Here is an 18,538-nt window from a genome sequence, read left to right as displayed (position 1 = left end):
TCAGCAGGGGATCAAATACTTTTTTCCCCCACTGTATGCTCATGTGCAGGTAAGCGCTGCTGCAAAGGAGCATTGGCATTTAAGAGTGCAGCCATTCACTTCTATGGCAGGCAGTACGCGGCACCTGTTGCTCCGGAGTGTGCCAGGAAATGTATGCTGCATAAAATCTCCAGATACAAACCACCTGGTGTATATGATCCTGAAAGATATACATTTATAAGTATCCTTCTATAAATTGCTTGTCAATTCATTTATTACATTGCTACATGGTTAATAATTGTTTTTTTTTTTCTTGTAGGAAAAGAGGAATTGAAGTCGTACTTGTAAGTCCTCTCCATTCTTTTTATTTTTCTAGTTAAAATGTTACAAAATAATCCTGAATGATCAGAGTAATGGCTAAAGAACATTTGTTTCCTGCCGCACATGTGACATAAAAGTGACCATTTGTTGGGTGTATATCTGTTTTGGGTGGTTTGACCTAAAAAATTTTTAGCGAAAGACCGACTCCAACCAAAACTTTTTTTCTTATTTCCAATTTCAATTTTTTTTTTTTTTTTTTTTTTTTTTATAGGGCTCATTCACAGGAGAGGTTAAAGGGTGGTGAAACCTTATGGCTATGTTTTTACCACCCCCAACCGCAACCCCCAGCTGCCAGAGCTTTGCACATACCAGGAATTATACTCCCTGTCGCATGACCCATTCAGTGAAAGGGGAGCGCTCTGAAAATACCCCACAACTACATGCAATGCACGATGTTCCGGCATGCTTGTGTGGCGATGAAGGGTTTAAAGCAGGCAGTGAGGAGACCATATAATGCCTCCTCATCACGCATCAATTGCACACTGAATGTGGATCGCTCTTCATGTGTGAATGAGCTCTTATACAATTGGGAAGGGTATGACCCCCGGTTTGGTCTTTATTGCTGCATGTTACTTGTGGGCAGGGCCGTCTTTAACACAGGGAAAACGGGGCAGCTGCCCCAGGCCCAGCCATTGTTGTGGGGCCCAAAGCAGCTGCCCCTTGAGCCCGCACTGCCCACAAATAGTTGATAAGTGCATTTGGTAGGGCCCAAGAAAATATTTGTCCAGGGTCCAATCAATACTAAAGATGGCCCTGCTTGTGGGGGAGGTTTCTTTAACCTCTTCCCGCCAATGTGGCGCATATATGCGGCCTCTCGGTGGGTGGGCTTTAACACGGAGAGGCCGCATACATGTAAGCACTTTTCTGTGCTGAGTGCATGCCAAGCGCAGTCATCGGTGGGGACCGGAAAGCTCCCAATGCATATTTCTAAGCATGAGCTTTCCAATCATGTTAGAATAGTTCATATTCCCATCGCACACCTTCCTGGATATAGGCACATGAGTTGTGGGTGCTGCATCGATCGACAATCATCACATGCCTGACGAAGGGGTCCTGCGTGACTCCGAAACGTTGCACCTATCCTGATGTGATCCTTTTGCAATAAAAAGTGTCTTCGGACTGGTGTGCAAGATCCTTGGTGTGCTGGCGAATACGTAGGTATCTTTCCAGTTGTGCCCATTGTGACAACCAATCACAGCGTTCACATAACCAGAATGCCCACCTCCCGGTATTTAGAAGCTCTTAAAGGGCCAGGTGGCGGGAAAGGGTTAATTGCTTTGCCTCTCATACCTGTTTACTCTCTCTGGACCATGGAACACCAGCCGCCACTGGGTGCCACTGCTGTCAATCAAGGTCAGCTAGCCCAGTGGTCCTCAACTCCGGTCCTCGGGGCCCACTAACAGGCCAGGTTTTGAAGATAACTAAATTACATCACAGGTGATATAATTTGCTGCTCAGTGATTGCAGTACTCTAATCTGCATCTCCCCAAGGTAATACTTGAAATCTGGCCTGTTAGTGGGCTCCGTTTCTGAATGGAAACAGGGAGCTGTGACTCTGCTCTGGTGCCCCCATAGCAAGCTGCTATGGTGGAGCAGAAGAGGGACCCGAGAAGAGGAGGATCTATAGGAAAAATACATTACAATCGGTTTAAAATGACACTAAAATTATGATTCTGGTACAAAGCATTACAAAGTTATTTACATGTCAAATCACATTTTTTTTTCCAATTTTGGGCTTTTTAAAATGTGAAATGTATTGATATGTTAATGGTGTAAAAAAAAACGAAAAAAATAGAAAAAGGTTTAAAAATAAAGGTAAGTAAAGTCAATAAAGAAAAAAGTTTAAATGGCAATGGTTAATAAAACCGAAAAGGATAAAAAAAAAAATTAACAGCAGGAAAACAATTCATTTGAATGTTGAAGGAGAATAAGGAAGGAGTTGTTTAGAGCTGTTTAGAATAATCTAAAGGTTAATAAGGGGTTAAACGGGGGAGGGGGGGGGGGGTTTTACTTGCCAGGTTGCTTTAACCGACATCATCTGCAGATTGAAGTTCATCCCTTTGATGTACAGATGAATGAAAAGTAACAATATGCTACATTGTATCTTTCATCTGACCAAGTGTTATTTATAAACATTGTCTGATGGCTTTTTATAACATCTGGAAGCTGCCCCTAGAGCCGGTTCACACTGGGGCGACCTGTCAGGCGACCTGGTCGCCGTAGGTCGCCTGCCATAGAGAAGCTGTGGACCCGTTCTAATAGGAGCGACACAAGTCGCTCCGACTTAGAAAAAGGGTCCGGAGCTTCTTTGGGGCGACCCGGAGCGACCTGCATTGACTTCAATGTTATGAAGTCCGTGCCGGCCGCTCCGAGGTCGCGGTGCGAGCTGCGCACCGCGACTTGTGAGGTCGCCCCGGCAAGTCGGATCGCTCTAATGTGAACCGGCTCTAATCTGTGTACACAACAGTGGTGGCTCTAAATAACCCCTTTGTGACCGAGACTAAAACAAACCTGTCCAGACCCAATTTTGTAACTTTAGCATGAGTTAGTAAAACTGTACATAGAATTACAGCTACTCTGTATATCCAGATGGATTATACTTTCTCTCTCTCTCTCTCTCTCTCTCTCTCTCTCTCTCTCTATATATATATATATATATATATATATATATATATATATATATATATATATATATATATATATATATATATATATATATATATATATTAACCTGGGGAACAGGTAGTAGGTGCAAAGCTCCCTGGGATGAGCAGTCTTTCAGGCACAGATACCAAATCCAATGTGGTAGTGACAAACAGTGCGGTGTTTATTGGTGCTATATACAAGTTTATATACAGGTGCTGTACAGTGCTTTTAGACCCCATTCACACTAGCGCGACTTGTCAGGCGACTTGGTCGCCTGACAAGTCGCGATGGGTCGCTCGCCATTGAATAGTACAGGACCCGTTCTAATAGGAGCGACACAAGTCTCTCCGACTTAGAAAAAGGGTCGCATACTAGCTCATTATGAAATACCTTAGAACGAGCCCCCGCCGTGCCGCCCGCTTAGCTGGATGACGGGCGACATGTCCAGTCGCCCATCTTCCGGGATTGCGGCATCCGGCCATCTGATTGGCTGGAGCCTTGGTGACGTCACTCCCGCACACGCGCGCGGGAGCCGACAGTCACGGCACGGGGCTCTGAAGAAACAGCACCAGCGGCCGTTCCTTCAGAGCACATGCGCCAGTGACGTCACTGGATGCATCTAAGGTAAATATCTCCTAAACTGTACATGTTTAGGAGATATTTACAGTACCTATAGGCAAGCCTTATTATAGGCTTACCTATAGGTACAAGTGTCAGAGGAGGGTTTACTTCCTCTTTAAATTGGCCTGGGGAAAGGACCAAGATCCGAACTGGATCATGGATCAGCGATCCCTAAAGGTATATGAGAGGTGTCTGGGGGATGTATAAACCCTGAACAGGACTTTTCCCGGCTCTCTCTGGGACGCTCTGCTACAATATATAAATTAGAGATCGACCGATATATCGAGTGCCGATATGCACTTTCCCCGATATATCGGAATCGGCCTTTTGATTTACCGATATTGCCGATATTTCGGGAAGGTGCATGTACCGGGGTGATGCCTGCAGCTAGAGGCATCTCCCCGGTAACTCTGTCCATAGCCGACGGTCGGCTGTCTTGTAATGACAACTGATGCGGCTGAGAAGCCGCTCCGCTGTCATTCCAAGGAGCGGGAGGGCACGTCCCCCCCCCCTCCCACCGCCTTCAGCGGTTCGCCCAAGTCTCCTGTCCCACCGGGAGACCCAGGCATCCTACCTTCACCACCGCCGTCTGCCCGGGTCTCCATTTCTTTGAATTTGGCGCCGGGTACTGGCGGCGCCGAATTCAAAAACTTACAGCATTCAAAACAGCCAAACTTGGAGAGAGACTATGGATATATATATATGTGTGTGTGTGTGTATGCCCTAGTTAAACATCCCTTGGGATAGAAATAAGGGATTATTGATCCTCTTTATGGAGAGATCTGGGGTCTATAAGATGCCAAATCTCTCCTCTACCTTTAAAAACAAAAGCTCAACAAAAAAAAAAAAGTTTACTTCCACCCTAGATCGGAACTGACATCATGACGCTTCCGTCCTCCAAGACCATTAAGGCGATCAGAGGCGATCTGGTCTCTGTTCACCTCTATGGCCAGCTGGGCGAACCATTGAATTGGTTCCTGGGCTCGCCGGGAAAAGTGGTAAGCCCAAAAAACAGCGACGGGAGGGGGAGGAATGGAACCCTCCTGCAACTTCTGAAAGCGATCCAGCGGCTAATTAGCTGGTTGGATCATTTTTATGATAAAAAAAATACTGGGGTTATGGCTGATAGCTTCATCCATAACCCCGGTAAAGCACTTGCAAACCGCAATGGAAATATACCTATTGCGGTCAGCAAATAACCTAAATGTGACCGACCTGAAGGTAAAAGGATGTCAATTTATTCATGTGCGTTTACATCTGCCTGCCCATAGGCCTAACATGGGTCCAGTTTTGGTGGAACAGAAACATAGAAAAAGGACGGCAGAGAAAAGTCCAAGTGCTCCTTCGTGTCTGCTCTTCTTTTTTTTTATAATTTTTTAATTTATTTATTCATGTTTTTTTTGTTTTTTATACATGTTCTTTTTATTCATGTGTGTGTGTGTGTGTATATATACAATTTTTTTTTTTTTTTTTCATTAAGATTATAGATCGGTTTGTCCCTAGCATGTTTGAATCCACTGACTCCCTACCTCTGCTGGAAGTCTATTCCAAGCATCCGCGACTCTTTCAGTAAAATAAAGTTTGAATAAGAATGGATGCCACAAAAGTGATATTTTTTTTGACGTTATGGAAATTTGGTTCCTTCTCGGCTATAAGCGGTCCTCTTTAGTGCCTCTAGGCAGACCGCGTTTGTTTCGGCTTATCTGTGTTGGCTTATTCCTTAAAATCAGGAAGAATTGGTTTTCTCAGGAAGTGTTATATGTGAATTTCCTTTCATAATTGTTTATCTTGCCCTTTCAGGCGTATTTTTAACCTTTTGAGGCAGAGAAAGCTCCGGCTTTGTTTATGCCCGACTTCGCTGAGGACGTGCCTTCAGAGCTTGTGAAGTCATTGGGTGGCAGAGGGGCCAGGAGCGAGAAGCCTGTCCATTCATGTCCTCATGGGAACCTTTTCATGTTCCTGAATTGTGTTCTAGATATGATCCGGCAAACCCTCGTTGTTTATACTGTACAGCTGTGAAAACTTTAGTAAGGTTTGCCAAGGAGCGCCGTAAGGCATTTACTAATCTTACCGAATAGCAGTTTCTCTATCGCTCATTGACAGACGTAGTCCTCGGTGATTCAACACCCTCGGGTTATGCTGCCCTCTACAGGAGTAGGACTAGACAGGAAAGAAGACGTTCTGGCCACACCCTAGGGGCAGTCCCAGAGGGTATATCCTCTCACTTCCTGCTCTAGCAAATCAGTTTTTTTCTGTCTAGTTAGGAGTAAGGACCTAGATACCTTGCTGGGATCTTCGGTCCTGGCAGGATTTTTTTCTTAGAAAAGATTTTTTAGACCGCTTTTTTTCTCCAGTGTTCCTGTGAGATCTTCAAGCAAGAAAGCTGAACTGGGCGACGGGCTGGATGTTGAGATCCGGTGGTCACCCCAGTTCAGCCTACGAGCGCGTGCAGGCCATAGCTCCGCGCTGGGTCGGCCGCGACATAGTCCCACTGGACGGGGACTGACCCTGCGAGTTAAACGTCTCGCTGAAACGCCAAAGACCATGAGTCACGGCGTCCGTATTGGTCGACAGCCCTCCTACCTCGGTGGAGAGGGGTACTGTCAGGAGTTGGCGCCCGCCTGGTTCCGGTATGGTGAGTAGTATGTTCCCCCTTTCTCCCTGACGGGTCTTGTGGTGAACGCGGGCCCCTCTCTGTAATGGTAAGGATGGGTTCCCCTCTATCCTATAACATGTCACAGATCCCCCTAATTGAGTGTGATTTTTGTGTACAAGAAGCCAGGAGGCTTGGTTTGGGAGCTGACAATCTAATTGTAAAAATGTGAAAATGATTGTAGTCAGTGGCAGTACTAGAACTTTACTGTGATATTATAAGGTATCCTACCTGTCAGAAGCCACAGGGCGATGTCTATACATGTATACTGCATTCCAGATCATTCCTCCAGCTAAGCAGATGCCTCCCGACGGCCACGGACCGCATACGGCCCACCAGGGTCCGGTACCGCTGACCACCATGAGGGTGAAGGGTTATGAGGCCGAGATCCCTCTGCAGACATGCCGCTATCTGTGCAGGCCGCCGCCATTGTCTGGTAGATCGCACGCGTCCGCCATTTTGGTGTAGCCTCGTGTCTCCAGCATGGGGGCGGCCATGTTTGAGGTGACTCAAACACCTCATGGAGCCAGGGGGAGGCGCCGGCAGGCGTGTTAAGGGGCGGAGCCGCCTCCTTTACCCAGGAAATAGGGCCAAAGACTTCCTGTCTGTAACAAGACAAGCACTGAGCAAGCTGATGAAAACTTCTGTGCATCAGGGATGAGCCTTGGGGTCTCTCTCTCTCTCTCGGGTCCAAAAAGGCAGGTAACACTGAGGGGCGCTGTTGCGACTGGGGGACACAAAAAAAAAAAAAAAGTTTTTTACTATGTCATTTTTTGTCGCTGATAAGTGTCTTGTATAATCATTGACCCTGCCGCATAGGTATCCCCCACCTGATCCCCTCAAGGTGGCCGCAGGACCCTCCAGTACCCCACTTGTTTTTAATGCATTATCGGCAGTTTTGGAGTCTTTGGTATCCCGGGTGGAGGTGGCCTGTCAGGGACGGGGGTCAAGAAGCGACCCCCGCCTACCCCTATTGTTTATCAGATACTTCAGGGGCTGTTGTCTCAGGTAATATCTCCTCAGCAGTGAGGAGCACGTTTCTGCCTCCGCCATAGCACAAGAGTGGTGGATGCACTAGTTGTGTCCGTCCGGGAAACCTTTAGTCTTGAGGTTACACCGGCAGAGGTAGCTGAGACTGAGATTCCTTTTTGGTACTTGTTAGCCTACCAAAAGGGCGAAGGATTTTCCTTTACCCAAATGGGGTCGTTTTGAAACGAACCCCTGTTATTTCCAAACGCATGGCTAGGTGCTATCCGTTTAAGGAATTCCTCTTTATAGGATAGACGGTACCACCTGCTGTCTTGCCACAGACTGTTAGGATAAAAGGACCTCGTAACAACGAGGACCTTCCTTTTCTGCTCATAAAGAGTTGTTCATTCCGCGAGGGCGGGCGATAAGGCGAGACCCTCCAAAGCCCCTTTAGAGGGGTTTCAAAGGGCGCTGGTCGGCTAAACAAAAAGTCCGGCTCAGCCAAGCCTGAAGATACAGCCTGATGCGCCCCTACCCATCTCTGGGGTGGGGGGGATGTCTTCACCGGTTTCTGGAGGACACAGTATCGAGTTTCAATCACTTCCACCGGTGCGATTCTTCCCTTCTAACATTGACCGGTTTCAGGGGTTCTATTCAAACCTATTCACAATGCCCAGGAAAGAGGGCAAGGTGCGTCCAAATCTGGACTTGGGAAGAAATAGAGTCCATCCGTACAGTGGTGGCCTCCCTGCATCAGGGGGATTTCCTGGCGTCCATAGACATTTAGGAGGCCTATCTTTATATCCCCATCATCGCAGGACATCAGCGTTTTTTCGCTTTCCCAAAGATCATCCCTGGTTCCCACCAGGAGACTGAACTATCTGGGCCTAAGGTTGGATACATCCTGGGCAAGAGAGTTTCTCCTTGCGGAGAAACTCCAGAAGGTTCAGTCAACGATTCGGATGTTGCTGTCCGTCAATTGGCTGGGACTGATGGTGGCCTTCTTAGAGGCAGTACCGTATACCCAGTCTCATACCCGAATTCTCCTGAAGGAGATTCTTTTTTAATGGAATCAGAATTCCGATTCCCTGGACAATTGGATCCGGTTGAGCGAGCGGACCAGGAAGTTTCCGATGCTCAACCAGGGGAAGTCATTTCTTCCGATAGTATCCAGATTACCAATAAGGGTATCGGAACTGAGAGCGATCAGATTTTGTCTGATTTACTGGATCGAGCAGCTCTAGAGCAGCCCGATTCGGATCCAATCGCATATGGCCTCTTCATCCAGAGGTTTTTCACTAGCTGTCCCTTCATTGGGACATCCCGGATGTGGATCTGTTGGCATCTTGGCTTAACAGGAAGGTGCAGAGGTTTGTAGCTCGCGCCGCGATCCTCTAGCGGACGCAGCAGAAACGCTGATCGCCCCGTGGGGGCAGTATCAGCTACGGCATGCCTTCCATCCTCTCAAGTTGCTGCGGGAACTTCTTCGCAGGATAGAGGTGGAGGGAATTCCAGTTATTCTGGAAATTCCGGACTGACCTTGTCGAGCCTGGTACGCCGACTTGGTGAGGCTAGTCGCGGACGCTCCTTGGAGACTTCCTCTCAGGGAGGATTTGCGGTCTCAGGGACCGATCTTCCATCTTGCTTTACAGTCGCTGGCTTAATGGCCTGGCCATTGAGACCCAGGTACTGAAGGACAAGGGAGTGTCAGCTTCAGTTATTCCTACCTCCAGTTAAAGCAAGGAAAGCGACTTCCAGCACATGGAAGTCTTATATTGCATGGTGTGAATCTATTGGATTTCCCCCACATACCTATTCGGTGACCCGAATTTTGGTCTGTCTGCAACAAGGGGTTGAGCAGAAACTATCCTTGAGCACGATCAAGGGTCAGGTTTTCGGCGTTAGCAATCTTCTTACAAGAAACCTTTGGCTAATCATTCCTTGGTGCGGAATTTCATCCAGGGGGTGCGACATCTGGCTCCGCCAGTGCGCGCACCCTTACCGCCTGGGATCTTAATTTAGTGTGGTCGGTTCTTCAGAAACTTCTCTTTGAAGATATTAGGAAGATTCCCTTGCTTACATTATCCCAGAAGTTGGCCTTCTTGGTGGCCATTACTTCTGCACGCAGGGTGTCAGAACTGGCCGCATTATCTTGTCGTTCCCCATATCTGGTGGTTCATAGGGATAAGGTGGTTCTTCTTCCGAATCCATCCTTCCTTCGTAAAGTGGTTTTCAGAGTTTTTCATCTGAATAAAAGTATTGTGTTACCTTCCCCGTGTCCTAAGACTAGCCATCCTTGGGAGTTTGCATTACACTCCTTGGATGGGGTTCAGAAGGATACACTTGACTACTACGAACTTGTTTTCGTAAGACGGACTCACTTTTTGTGATCACGGATAGCCCTTGAAGGGGGTTGCCTGTGTCTGCCGCGACCATATCTACATGGATCAGTCAGACGGTGGTACAGGCTTAGTCTATTAAGGGTCGGAATCCTCCGTTCCCTGTTAGGGCGCACTTCACTCGAGCGCTCAGTACTTCCTGGGCCTATCGCCATCAGGCGTCAGTGGTCCAGGTATGTAAGGCGGCCACCTGGTCGTCGGTACATACCTTTACAAAATTTTATAAGATTGATGTGATGGCATCGGCGGATGCCTCATTTGGCCGCAAGGTTTTGCAGGCCGCAATTTGAGGAGACCGGTGGTCTACCTCGGGGGTTTTTTTCTGTTGAAAAATTTCTGTTGAGTCTCATCATTGAGGATGAGCATTGTAAACTTCTAGTTGGCACCGGTTGGGCCTTCTAGATTGGATTTGATTTCCATTTTCCCACCCCTCATTTGTGGTACTGCTTTGGGACGTCCCGAGGGTGTTGGATCAACGAGGACTACGTCTGTCAATGAGCGATAGAGAAAAATGGATTTTTGTAAAATCTTACCGTAAAATCCTTTTCTCTTAGCTCATTGACAGACGTAGTACCCGCCCCTCTGTTTTTGAGTTGGGTTGGGTTAAATTCTCTAAACACTGCTTTGTGACATAACTGATTTGCTAGAGCAGGAAGTGAGAGGATATACCCTCTGGGACTGCCCCTAGGGTGTGGCCAGAACGTCTTCTTTCCTGTCTAGTCCTACTCCTGTAGAGGACAGCATAACCCGAGGGTGTTGAATCACCGAGGACTATGTCTGTCAATGAGCTAAGAGAAAAGGATTTTACGGTAAGATTTTACAAAAATCCATTTTTTCTCATACAGTACATCGGTGGTTTTAACCGGGGTTCCTTCAGAGCTTGGCGAGGGTTCCATGAATGATTTCTAGATTATAAAATTATAAAACACTGTAATTCATGATCTGTCTGTAAGAGGGGGATTCTTTTCACCGACCACCAATGTAAGGAGACATTCATCCCACTGACCACCAATGTAAGGAGCATTCTTCCCACTGATCACCAATGTAAGGAGACATTCATCCCACTGACCACCAATGTAAGGAGCATTCTTCCCACTGATCACCAATGTAAGGAGCATTCTTCCCACTGATCACCAATGTAAGGGGCATTCTTCCCACTGACCACCAATGTAAGGAGCATTCTTCCCACTGATCACCAATGTAAGGAGCATTCTTCCCACTGATCACCAATGTAAGGAGCATTCTTCCCACTGATCACCAATGTAAGGAGCATTCTTCCCACTGATCACCAATGTAAGGAACATTCTTCCCACTGATCACCAATGTAAGGATCATTCTTCCCACTGACCATCAATGTAAGGAGTATTCTTCCCACTGATCACCAATGTAAGGAGCATTCTTCCCACTGACCATCAATGTAAGGAACATTCTTCCCACTGATCACCAATGTAAGGAGCATTCTTCCCACTGATCACCAATGTAAGGAGCATTCTTCCCACTGATCACCAATGTAAGGATCATTCTTCCCACTGATCACCAATGTAAGGAGCATTCTTCCCACTGACCACCAATGTAAGGAGCATTCTTCCCACTGACCACCAATGTAAGGAGCATTCTTCCCACTGATCACCAATGTAAGGATCATTCTTCCCACTGACCATCAATGTAAGGAGCATTCTTCCCACTGACCATCAATGTAAGGAACATTCTTCCCACTGATCACCAATGTAAGGAGCATTCTTCCCACTGATCACCAATGTAAGGAGCATTCTTCCCACTGATCACCAATGTAAGGAGCATTCTTCCCTCTGACCACCAATGTAAGGAGCATTCTTCCCACACACCATCAATGTAAGGAACATTCTTCCCACTGACCACCAATGTAAGGAGCATTCTTCCCACTGATCACCAATGTAAGGAATATTCTTCCCACTGATCACCAATGTAAGGAGCATTCTTCCCACTGACCACCAATGTAAGGAGATCTTCTTTATACTGACCACCAATGTAAGGGGCGAGATCTGGGGCCCCCTTGTGGCGCCCCCCCCCCTCCACCTGCAGAACCCCACAACCACAGCCCACGGTTGTCTGGAAGAGGCCCTTATCCCCATCAGCATGGTACCCCAAAGCACCCTCCCTATGTTGAGGGCAAGCAGTCTGGTATGGTTCAGGGGAGGGCGCTCACTCGTTTCCCCCCCCCCCTTTCCTGGCCTGCCAGGCTGTATGCTCTGATAACGGTCTGGTATGAATTTGAACCCCACAACATTTTATATTTATTTTTTTAATTGTAATTTTGCCGTGGAGTTCCCCTTAAAATCTATACCAGACCCAAAGGGCCTGGTGATATCCTGGGGCCCACGCCATTTTTTTTTTTTATTCTGTCATAGGGTTCCTCTTAACCACTTAAATACAGGGCGCTTTCACCCCCTTCCTGCCCAGACCAATTTTCAGCTTTCGGTACTATTGGCATCTATGGAAAATCTCAGTCAGCTTGGCATGGCACTGCTCCCAAACCATAAGTGACAGGGACACCAAACTGGGGGAGCACCGAGAGGAGACCCAGGACTACAACATATCCATACATTATAAAAGTGGGGTATTTCTGTACACTACACTGACTGCACTAAACTGTCTGAACTCCAGCCTTATATAGTGTGGGCGTGGACTTAGTTCTGAGCCATGACTGGCCAAAGGCACTCTGCTTTTGGCCAATCATGGCTCTCTCAGCACATTGTACTGTGATTGGCCAAAGCATACAGGTCAGGTCCATACTGTGGCCAATCTTCAGCAATCATTGCACTGCAAGAGCGCGGTGCATTATGGGGCGCTCATCGGAGGGCGATCTTCCCGCAGAGCACCCCATTTGTTTGTGTGTTCAGCACTCAAACGTTCGACTCAAACCCACAGCCCATCCCTACTACTGACCACAGCTACGCCAACAGCCGGTGTTCCCTTCAGTCTTGCACAGTTGTAATGTCTCCTCTCCTGGGGTGAAATAGCTTACTCTGATTTCACTGCACACTGTGAGCTTCTCACAATGTGCATTAGAAGCTGCAGCAAGTCAGAGCCCCGCTTCATTTCTGGGCTGGGGGACATCCAACATCATCTAGCCATCAGTGATGCCTCATTAGTGCCCATCAGTGATGCCTCATCAGTGCCCATCAGTGATGCCTCATCAGTGCCCATCAGTGATGCCTCATCAGTGCCCATCAGTGATGCCTATCAGTGCCCATCAGTGATGCCTATCAGTGCCCATCAGTGATGCCTATCAGTGCCCATCAGTGATGCCTATCAGTGCCCATCAGTGTCGCCTCATCAGTGCCCATCAGTGAAGCCTCATCAGCGCACATCAGTGAAGGAGAAACTAAGAAAAACTTTTTTTTTTTTCAAATTTTTCGGTCATTTTTCGTTTGTTTAGCAAAAAATAAAATACTACCAAAAGAAAGCTCTATCTGTCTCAACAAAATAACAATTTAGTTTGGGTACAGTGTTGCATGATCGCGCAATTGTAATTCAAAGTGAGTAAGTGCTGAAAGCTAAAAATTGGCCCAGCTGAAATCTAAAGTGCCCAGTAGGCAAGTTGTTAAAGAAAAACAAAATTCAGGATGGGGGGGGGGGGGGGAGTATGGGAAACAGAGGTTATTGGGAACTGAAAGATGATCCAAATTTAGGAGTGAAATCTAGAGCCGTATGAAATCACAAAAACAGCAAAATACAACCGCAGGTCCCTTTGCGCGGTCATATTACGTTGGATTATACGGATGAGTACTGCTGAGTCTTTACATTGGGATGGAGGACAGTGCATTGCAACGTATTGATTTGTCTGCAGTGTAGGAGAGGTCAGCACTGTGCCGTCTGATTGCACTCTACACATATTAGTGATCCATTATCTCCGCTTACATGAGTGCCTCCCTCCAGAGACATGTGTAGTGTGCAACCAGAGCGGAGCGCCATCCATCCCTCTGTACTGGATGTCTCCAGAGCTCCATCCATCCCTCTGTACTGGAAGTCTCCAGAGCTCCATCCATCCATCCATCCCTCTGTTCTGGATGTCTCCAGATCTCCATCCATCCCTCTGTTCTGGATGTCTCCAGATCTCCATCCATCCCTCTGTACTGGATGTCTCCAGAGCTCCATCCATCCCTCTGTGCTGGATGTCGCCAGAGCTCCATCCATCCCTCAGTACTGGATGTCTCCAGAGCTCCATCCATCCCTCCCTCTGTACTGGATGTCTCCAGAGCTCCATCCATCCCTCAGTACTGGATGTCTCCAGAGCTCCATCCATCCCTCCCTCTGTACTGGATGTCTCCAGAGCTCCATCCATCCCTCCCTCTGTACTGGATGTCTCCAGAGCTCCATCCATCCCTCAGTACTGGATGTCTTCAGAGCTCCATCCATCCCTCTGTACTGGATGTCTTCAGAGCTCCATCCCTCTGTACTGGATGTCTCCAGAGCTCCATCCATCCCTCTGTACTGGATATCTCCAGAGCTCCATCCATCCCTCTGTACTGGATATCTCCAGAGCTCCATCCATCCTTCTGTACTGGATGTCTCCAGAGCTCCATGCATCCCTCTGTACTGGATGTCTCCAGAGCTCCATCCATCCCTCTGTACTGGATATCTCCAGAGCTCCATCCATCCCTCTGTACTGGATGTCTCTAGAGCTCCATCCATCCCTCTGTACTGGATGTCTCCAGAGCTCCATCCATCCCTCTGTACTGGATGTCTTCAGAGCTCCATCCATCCCTCTGTACTGGATGTCTCTAGAGTTCCATCCATCCCTCTGTACTGGATGTCTCTAGAGCTCCATCTATCCCTCTGTACTGGATGTCTCCAGAGCTCCATCCATCCCTCTGTACTGGATGTATCCAGAGCTCCATCCATCCCTCTGTACTGGATGTTTCCAGAGCTCCATCCATCCCTCTGTACTAGATGTCTTCAGAGCTCCATCCATCCCTCTGTACTGGATGTCTCCAGAGCTCCATCCACCCCTCCTTACTGGATGTCTCCAGAGCTCCATCCACCCCTCCGTACTGGATGTCTCCAGAGCTCCATCCATCCCTCTGTACTGGATGTTTCCAGAGCTCCATCCATCCCTCTGTACTGGATGTCTTCAGAGCTCCATCCATCCCTCTGTACTGGAGGTCTCCAGAGCTCCATCCATCCCTCTGTACTGGAGGTCTCCAGAGCTCCATCCATCCCTCTGTACTGGAGGTCTCCAGAGCTCCATCCCTCTGTACTGGAGGTCTCCAGAGCTTGCTCCATCCCTCTGTACTGGATGTCTCCAGAGCTCCATCTATCCCTCTGTACTGGATGTCTCCAGAGCTCCATCCATCCCTCTGTACTGGATGTCTCCAGAGCTTCCATCCCTCTGTACTGGATGTCTCCAGAGCTTCCATCCCTCTGTACTGGATGTCTCCAGAGCTCCATCCCTCTGTACTGGATGTCTCCAGAGCTCCATCCCTCTGTACTGGATGTCTCCAGAGCTCCATCCCTCTGTACTGGATGTCTCTAGAGCTCCATTCCTCTGTACTGGATGTCTCTAGAGCTCCATCCCTTTGTACTGGATGTCTTCAGAGCTCCATCCATCCCTCTGTACTGGATGTCTCCAGAGCTCCATCCATTCCTCTGTACTGGATGTTTCCAGAGCTCCATCCATCCCTCTGTACTGGATGTCTTCAGAGCTCCATCCATCCCTCTGTACTGGATGTCTCTAGAGCTCCATCCATCCCTCTGTACTGGATGTCTCTAGAGCTCCATCCATCCCTCTGTACTGGAGGTCTCCAGAGCTCCATCCATCCCTCTGTACTGGAGGTCTCCAGAGCTCCATCCATCCCTCTGTACTGGAGGTCTCCAGAGCTCCATCCATCCCTCTGTACTGGAGGTCTCCAGAGCTCCATCCATCCCTCTGTACTAGATGTCTCCAGAGCTCCATCCATCCCTCTGTACTGGATGTCTCCAGAGCTCCATCCATCCCTCTGTACTGGAGGTCTCCAGAGCTCCATCCATCCCTCTGTACTGGATGTCTCCAGAGCTCCATCCATCCCTCTGTACTGGATGTCTCCAGAGCTCCATCCATCCCTCTGTACTGGATGTCTCTAGAGCTCCATCCCTCTGTACTGGATGTCTCTAGAGCTCCATCCCTCTGTACTGGATGTCTCCAGAGCTTCCATCCCTCTGTACTGGATGTCTCCAGCACTCCGTACCTCTGTACTGGATGTCTCTAGAGCTCCATCCCTCTGTACTGGATGTCTCCAGAGCTCCATCCATCCCTCTGTACTGGATGTCTCCAGAGCTCCATCCATTCCTCTGTACTGGATGTCTCTAGAGCTCCATCCATCCCTCTGTACTGGATGTCTCCAGACCTCCATCCATCCCTCTGTACTGGATGTCTCTAGAGCTCCATCCATCCCTCTTTACTGGATGTCTCCAGATCTCCATCCATCTCTCTATACTGAATGTCTCCAGCCTAGCTGGGTTTTGTTTTTTATCATTCCTCTCTTGGCCCGGATCCGATATGTGGTTATGGGATCAAGGGGAATTCTGACCTTCTAATTGGGGTCTATTTATAAGAGTACTAAATTGATATTCTGGGAATTCTTTTCTAAATGTTGTGTCAATCTGTATAGCTGCGTTGGACAGTTTTATCTTATTTCTTGTGAAGTGAAAATAACCCGACCACGGCTATTATTAGACTCATTTTTTTTTATTTATTGTAAAGTAGAACTACGGGCATCAAAACTTTAATTTAAATGGATTTCCTAAAGTGAGGTAAACCAAAACTGGGTTTTATGACACTGTGGCAATATGTGTGGAGCAGCATGCCCACCCACCCACCTACCATGTACGGATCAATACCATGTACAGATCAATGGGATGCAGCGCTTGCATCTGGCACCTGCATCCCACCACTGAAGACCAGGAATTTTCTGCTACTTTATGTTTACAAGTTTAAATCTGTAATTTTTGCTGGAAAATTACTTAAAAACCCCTTAACATGATAGATTTTTATATATAGATAGACAGATAGACAGAGAAGAAAGGATACATAGACAGACAGACAGACAGATAAGGAAAGAAAGGATACATAGACAGACAGACAGACAGACAGATAAGGAAAGAAGAAAGGATACATAGACAGACAGACAGACAAGGAAAGAAGAAAGGATACATAGACAGACAGACAGACAGACAAGGAAAGAAGAAAGGATACATAGACAGACAGACAGACAAGGAAAGAAGAAAGGATACATAGAGAGACAGACAGACAGATAAGGAAAGAAGAAAGGATACATAGAGAGACAGACAAGGAAAGAAGAAAGGATACATGGACAGACAGACAGACAAGGAAAGAAGAAAGGATACATAGACAGACAGACAGACAGACAAGGAAAGAAGAAAGGATACATAGACAGACAGACAAGAAGAAAGGATACATAGACAGACAGACAGACAGACAAGGAAAGAAGAAAGGATACATAGACAGACAGACAAGGAAAGAAGAAAGGATACATAGACAGACAGATATATATATATATATATATATATATATATATATATATATATATATATATATATATATATATATATATATATATATATTTTTTTTTTTTTTTTTTAAGCAGAGAACCTAGGGAATAAAATGGCGGTTTTTGCACCTTTTTCTTCTCACATGATGTTTACGCAGCAGTTTTTCAAATGCAATTTGTTTGGAAATACACTCGAATGGTAAAAATAATATTGTGGCGCTTGCTTTTGAAAAAAATACAAATTGAACCTAGGCTAAAAAAGCAATATGTGATAGCCCTACTGGGTACTGATCTCCAAGTGCCATATCTGCAAATACCGCAGATCCATATGCATTCTTAAAGCGGATCTTCATTGCATCTGAGCACCACAAACCAAAAACGCTATTTAATAAATTTTTAATATTCAAAGTAAACTCCCCCATCCATCCATGTCTCTATACTTTATTTGGAAAAAAAACCCTAGCATTTCTGGCCATGGCCATCTTAAGTAAGGGCAAATGATTCATGCAGAATTTAGTTTCTGCCCTTAACTCAAGTTTTGCAATGCAGGAGAGTGTGCTTAGCTGAGAAAAACCTCCTCCTCTCCTCCCCTGCTGGAGACTCCTGGGATGTATGATCTCATTTGCCTGGGCAGGAGACCAGGAAGTAACTAAAGAAATGTAAAAAAAAAAAGTTTAAAACCAGTAAATCTGATATACTTTCCTATCTATTTACTAATGCTAGCAGCATGAGGATTAAAATACGAAATGTTGATTGGCAGAGTGAAGTTCCACTTTAATATCATATCATAATCAATCATTAACCACTTGCTGACCAGCCGCCGCGGTTATTTGGTGGCAGGTCGGCAGTTTCCCGTGAATCGCAGTAACTGTACGGCGGTTCGCGGGAGCGCTCCTGTGGGCACGGCCGCAATTTGCACCAGGCACCCACGATCGCTCCCCGTGAAGAGAGAACGGCGGTCTGCTGTTGTAAACACAGCAGACCGTTGTTCTCTCTGCTATCAACACAGAGCCCCTGTGTTCCTGCTATTTAGGAACACAGGTCTCCGTGTTGATATTACAAGCCCATCCCTCACACAGTTAGAAAGCACTCCCTAGGCTCGCACTTAACCCTTTGATCGCCCCTGGGTTAACCCCTTCCCTGCCAGTGTCATTATTACAGCAACAGTTTATATTTTTAGCACTGATTACTATCATAATGTCACTGGTCCCCCCCAAAAGTGTCAAAATTGTCAGTTAGGGGTCCGATCTGTCCGTCGCAATGTTGCAGTCCTGCTAAAAATCGCAGATCAACGCCATTACTAGTGAAAAAAAAAAAGACATAAATCTTTCCCTTAGTTTGTAGACTCGATAACTTTTGCG

The 18,538-nt window shown here is 47.0% G+C and overlaps 1 protein-coding gene across 2 annotated transcripts in view; it reads left to right on the top strand.

Moving 5' to 3' along the window:
* ITPK1 (inositol-tetrakisphosphate 1-kinase) overlaps nt 1-18,538 on the top strand; it is a 255,430-nt gene that overhangs the window by 73,987 nt on the left and 162,905 nt on the right. For both annotated transcript variants that reach the window (XM_082275448.1, XM_082275449.1), the window contains exon 3: nt 299-323. In XM_082275448.1, the coding sequence (XP_082131574.1) occupies nt 299-323 (25 nt within the window). The remainder of the gene's footprint in view (nt 1-298; nt 324-18,538) is intronic.

This window comes from Pelophylax lessonae (assembly GCF_965119305.1).
Source record: "Pelophylax lessonae genome assembly, chromosome: 13".
Taxonomy (NCBI): domain Eukaryota; kingdom Metazoa; phylum Chordata; class Amphibia; order Anura; family Ranidae; genus Pelophylax; species Pelophylax lessonae.
The sequence above is the reverse complement of the archived record's forward strand: the minus strand, read 5'-3'. Positions and strand labels throughout refer to the sequence as shown.